Raw genomic sequence first — 5821 nt, forward strand, 5'->3', positions numbered from 1 at the left:
ATATTATCTTGTAAATATCATCATATCATCATATGCTGATAATGTCAAATATTGATGTCACTTAGGGGTGAATGTTCTTTCATTTCAGAGATTTGCAAATGTGCAAGTCTCTTGCAACTGAATATCAATGGAATTTGGAAGACTTACCAAGTCCAAGCTACTCATGAAATTTAAAAAAAGACTGTTAATGTTCACAACAGCTTTCAATTTTAATGTTGTGTAAATCAAGTATAACATAATTTGTAGCTTTAATTCTTCTTTTATTACAGTAGGGACACAGTTTACTCATTGTTAACATACCTGGTGCAAGCATTAATTCATATTTTGAATTTTAACACCTACATTGTGTTGGTCATATCAAAGTTAACATCAAATCAAATCAAATCAAATCAAATCAATTGGTATAACATCATGATGTAAACTGTAATTTCTGTGTTTAGTAACAAAGAATTATGTATATCACTTCTTTAAACATCACTGCCACTAAATAAGCTGCAGAATGAAAAGAGGCCATGACCAAACTGAGAAAGAGACTACTGCTGACCAGGCACTGCCGGCCTCTATAAATGAGGCAGCAATGGACAAGCATGAGCTGATAGGCATCCAACGCAGGTGAGTGTATGCTCTGTAACCTCAGTTTGCAATGCTTTTGATTAGCTAGTAAAGTAATTGTGTTGCTAATTACTTATGCATATTGAGTTATCTTTCAAGTATAGGTTTCAGATGATGGTTATATTTTATGGCATATTAAAGCAGTCTTGGGTGGGAAAAAATTATTTTAAAGCAATTTTCTTAATATAAAAAATAATTTCTTCCAAGAAGAAAAAATAACACAATTAATTAGTTCACCCAGTTCACATCTTGTGATCAAGACTAATACGACAGTATATTTGTGAAGGGCAATTGAATGGATGGGAGAGTATTGAACTGAGTATTGAAATGGACAGAGTGTTTATTAGGTTTGAAAACTTTTTCACCCTCTAATGTTCTTGAATTGACTGAATTTCCACAACTAAATTTAAATGAAAAACCAACTAAACTTTTTGTGCTCATGTTTAATTATCTTTTCATAGCATCTTGAGACTCCTCCAGAGACTACACCACTCAGTCTTTTTTGAAACGAGCTGAGGTAGGAGATGTCACCATAACAAACACATGAAATTGCCGATATCAGATGGAAAATGCACCAAAGAAATTCCATGTTGATATGTTAACTATTGTGGACTCTCATTTTTTCAGTCTCGACTAAAGTGCCACCATGAGCACAGATGCGGAAATGGAGCAATATGGCCCGGCGGCCATCTACCTCCGGAAGCCAGAGAGAGAGAGGATTGAGGCACAAACCACGCCTTTTGATGCCAAAACTGCCTACTTTGTGGCTGATGCTGATGAGATGTACCTCAAGGGTAAACTTGTGAAGAAAGAGGGTGGCAAAGCCACAGTTGAGACAGATACAGGAAAGGTAGGTGATTAATTATACAATTATGCACTAATCATACAAATGGAATTGAAAATTTTACTTTTTTAATAAAAACATTGCAATCTGTTTCAATAATGAACATTTAATTGAAAAGGTATCTGAGTAAAGCATTTACTGAAGGATTCATTTATAATTGTGTGTTTTAAATTCGAACTGTCACTGTGAACTAAAATGCAATCCATTCTATCAACTTGTTGATTAAAAGAATATTTTTCAGTAAAAATGTTTTGTTGTATTCCCTTTTCAGACTGTCACTGTAAAAGAGGACGACATCCATCAAAGGAACCCTCCAAAGTTTGACAAAATTGAGGACATGGCCATGATGACCCACCTCAATGAGCCTTGCGTGTTGTATAACCTCAAAGATCGTTATGCATCATGGATGATCTATGTGAGTTTCCACTATAATACATATTTCAAGTTGTTTCATACAGTTTATGCAATGCTCTCCCCTTTTCTTTGCGATCACTAACTCATGGGACATCTTTTTAAAGCAGCTAAAAACATTTTTGTTCAGACAGGCTTTTGGTTAGCTTGTCTGAGCAGCTGCTCCATTTTATTCCATTGGTTTTTATGGCCTGTTTCCCTGTCTGTGTTTGGAACTTTTGTAAATTTTGATTCATTAAAGCATTTTGTATCTGTGAATAGTGCTAGCCAATAAATAAACTTTAATTACGTACCTACTTACTTACACTACACTTTATGTATATGTTTACCTAACACTATTTATACTCTCTACTTTTACAGACCTACTCTGGGTTGTTCTGTGTTGTCGTGAATCCCTACAAGTGGCTTCCTGTATATGATTCTGTCGTTGTGGGTGCATACAGAGGCAAGAAGAGGATTGAGGCACCACCCCACATCTTCTCCATCTCTGACAATGCCTATCAGGCCATGCACACTGGTAAATTAAAGTTCAAAATGTTTAAGTTTCTATGTATAGAGAACTGGAATTCAACTTAAGCAAAACCTTTCTGAAGGAACAAGGAAAAAGGAACTCATGTGAAGTATGCATGTTTGTATTTCAGATCGTGAGAACCAGTCTGTCCTGATTACGTGAGTATAGCACAAAATGTTGTGTTAAATCTTTGTAAAGAAACACAATCTTGATAATGTGCCCCTTCTACCCTAGTGGAGAATCTGGTGCAGGAAAGACTGTCAACACCAAGCGTGTCATCCAGTATTTTGCAACAATTGCAGCTCTTGGAGCGAAGAAGGCTGACGCAGCCCCTGGCAAGATGCAGGTAAAATTGGTTGTTTAACATTAACGGTTTTGACAGAGAAAAGTTATTTTGGATGTACAGCTCATGTAACTCTAATCTTCTCCTACAGGGCTCCCTTGAGGACCAAATTGTTGCAGCCAACCCTCTGCTGGAGGCCTATGGTAATGCCAAGACTGTGAGGAATGACAACTCCTCTCGTTTTGTAAGTAATACAGGAAATATATTTTTCTTTTCTTGCTAAAATATAAAAAATCAATGTTATCAATAATCTGTCTCTCTAGGGTAAATTTATCAGAATCCACTTTGGTTCTGCTGGAAAGCTGTCTTCAGCTGATATTGAAACATGTAAGTTCCAAAGAAGGTGTAAGTCAAGATTCCTGTGAACTAACATGTGGTCTTTGATGAACTAAAACCACTATATTATAAGAAGTAATCACATATTATCCAATTGAATTTGCTACTCTTAGATCTGCTGGAGAAGTCTCGTGTCACCTTCCAGTTGTCTGCTGAAAGGAGCTACCATATCTTCTATCAGCTGATGACAGGCCACAAGCCTGAGCTTCTGGGTATGTTAAAAGATGTCTTGAACTTAAAATTCTGACAAAACTACAAACAGTATCAAAAGAAAACCTCATGAATTTTGTGTTCGCCCTTCTAGAGGCTCTTCTGATCACCACCAACCCCTATGACTACCATATGATCAGTCAGGGTGAAATCACTGTCAAAAGCATTGATGATGTGGAGGAGTTCATTGCAACAGATGTAAGTCAACAAATTAGTTAAATAAAGAGTATAATGAGGGAAATGTTGCAATTACTGATAACTTTACTTCATTTCCACTGCAGACTGCCATTGACATCTTAGGTTTCACTGCTGAGGAGAAATTGGGCATCTACAAGCTCACTGGTGCTGTGATGCATCATGGCAACATGAAATTCAAGCAGAAGCAGCGTGAGGAGCAGGCTGAACCTGATGGCAATGAGGGTAATAATCGAAATAATACCACACTCATGTAAGTTTTCCAATCGGAAAATACTATTCAAGTCCATGTGTACTTAGCACTCTTCTCCACCTTTCCTTTAGAGGCTGATAAAATCGCTTACCTCTTGGGCCTGAACTCAGCTGATATGCTGAAAGCCCTGTGCTACCCAAGAGTCAAGGTCGGAAATGAGATGGTGACCAAAGGTCAGACCGTTCCACAGGTACAAAAAAAAGAGTAAATGTGAAACATCAACAAATATCAAAGAGTGGTTAGAAAGCCAAGCAGGGTTTTCAAAATGTTGCCATTGTTTTTAGGTCAACAATTCCGTTAGTGCTCTGTGCAAGTCTATCTATGAGAAAATGTTCTTGTGGATGGTCATCCGTATCAATGAGATGCTGGACACAAAGCAGCCAAGACAGTACTTCATTGGGGTGTTGGATATCGCTGGATTTGAGATCTTTGATGTGAGTGATCAGAAAAACATCTAAGCAGTATTACATATGAAAATGATAAAACAAAGCATTTGAATATATTTCTGTAATTACAGTTCAACAGCTTGGAGCAACTCTGCATCAACTTCACCAATGAGAAACTGCAACAGTTTTTCAACCACCACATGTTTGTCCTGGAGCAAGAGGAGTACAAGAAAGAAGGCATTGAATGGGAGTTCATTGACTTCGGTATGGACTTGGCTGCCTGCATTGAGCTTATTGAGAAGGTAAGTGGCCATTTGGGTATATATTATTAATTTTTTCATGTGCAAATGGTAGCTTCCACAGTCTAATTTCAATATGAAATGTAAATTCTTCTTAGCCAATGGGCATCTTCTCCATCCTTGAAGAGGAGTGCATGTTCCCCAAGGCCTCTGACACAACTTTCAAGAACAAGCTGCATGATCAGCATCTTGGCAAAACCAAGGCCTTTGAGAAGCCAAAACCTGCAAAGGGCAAGGCTGAGGCTCACTTTTCCCTGGTGCACTATGCTGGTACAGTGGACTACAATATCAGTGGCTGGCTGGACAAGAACAAGGACCCCCTGAACGACTCAGTTGTTCAGCTCTACCAGAAGTCTTCAAACAAACTCCTGGCCTTCCTTTATGCAGCTCATGCTGGTGACGGTAAGAAATGAGAGTAGCAGAGTAATCAGAAGCGCTAATATTCTGCATAGATTCTATGATTCATTCTCCTAAACTACTGTATGGATACTGCAGATCAACTGAAGTAGGAGCTATTTTCTATCTTATTAATGGTGCATTAATAGTAAAGGATGAAGGATGAAGTAGATTTTTTGGTAAGCTTTAAACATTTAATCAGTATTTCCAGTTTGTTAAAAAGTTACTGCACAACGTGCAGCGAGTTTGCAGTCATATATAAAAATTGTGAATTAAACTTAAAACAAGTATGACATCATAAGTTGTTCAGTCTCATGAATAAAATGTAATGTTTTACAATGCAGAAGCTGCTGGTGGCGGCAAGAAGGGTAAGAAGAAGGGTGGTTCCTTCCAGACTGTGTCTGCTCTTTTCAGAGTAGGTATTGTTTCACAACATTATTTCAACGGTTAAACACCTCATATTAATATCATGTTTGACCTATTATCTTATAATTGTGATCCACAGGAGAACTTGGGCAAACTGATGACCAACTTGAGGAGCACTCATCCTCACTTTGTGCGTTGCCTGATTCCCAATGAAACCAAGACCCCAGGTAAAAAGCCCAGAGACCTGCTTTTTGAATTTTATGTTACACTGTGTTACAAAGAAACATTTTAAAATGTATTCATTTACTCTCAGGTCTTATGGAGAACTTCTTGGTCATCCACCAACTGAGGTGTAACGGTGTGCTGGAAGGCATCAGAATCTGCAGAAAGGGCTTCCCCAGCAGAATCCTCTATGGTGACTTCAAGCAGAGGTGTCTACAGTTTTCATTATATGAAAGTCAGGCTCATTTCAGATGAGGCATTGTGATGGTTAACACAAGGAAGATATGAAAGGAAAATACAAGTAACAATATCATTTTGTCTTGTAGATACAAAGTATTGAATGCCAGTGTCATCCCTGAGGGACAGTTCATTGACAACAAGAAAGCTTCAGAGAAGCTGCTGGGCTCCATTGATGTGGACCACACTCAGTACAAGTT

The 5821-nt window shown here is 38.0% G+C and overlaps 2 protein-coding genes across 2 annotated transcripts in view; both read left to right on the forward strand.

The window, feature by feature from the left end:
* Window positions 1-5821, forward strand: part of LOC111653721 (myosin heavy chain, fast skeletal muscle) — a 21630-nt gene that overhangs the window by 9074 nt on the left and 6735 nt on the right. The gene's annotated exons all lie outside the window — the stretch shown is intronic.
* On the forward strand, window positions 594-2540 carry LOC111653654 (myosin heavy chain, fast skeletal muscle-like). The gene is made up of 6 exons (XM_087173473.1): window positions 594-612; window positions 1074-1129; window positions 1240-1462; window positions 1728-1871; window positions 2228-2384; window positions 2509-2540. Exons 3-6 carry the CDS (start codon window positions 1259-1261, stop codon window positions 2538-2540), a joined length of 537 nt encoding a protein of 178 aa, XP_087029599.1. The 5' UTR covers window positions 594-612; window positions 1074-1129; window positions 1240-1258.

This window comes from Seriola lalandi, unplaced genomic scaffold (assembly GCF_002814215.2).
Source record: "Seriola lalandi dorsalis isolate HSWRI2012SDOR001 ecotype SW California unplaced genomic scaffold, Sedor1 jcf7180002054240, whole genome shotgun sequence".
NCBI classification, from domain to species: Eukaryota; Metazoa; Chordata; class Actinopteri; order Carangiformes; family Carangidae; genus Seriola; species Seriola lalandi.

What these genes read in the sequence shown, in the direction of transcription:
- LOC111653654 (XM_087173473.1), top strand. Translation starts at nt 1,259, where the DNA reads ATGAGCACAGATGCGGAAATGGAGCAATATGGCCCGGCGGCCATCTAC. An exon ending in TTGAGACAGATACAGGAAAG is followed by an intron (nt 1,463 to 1,727) that starts GTAGGTGATTAA and finishes TTCCCTTTTCAG; the next exon opens with ACTGTCACTGTAAAAGAGGA. An exon ending in ATGCATCATGGATGATCTAT is followed by an intron (nt 1,872 to 2,227) that starts GTGAGTTTCCAC and finishes CTACTTTTACAG; the next exon opens with ACCTACTCTGGGTTGTTCTG.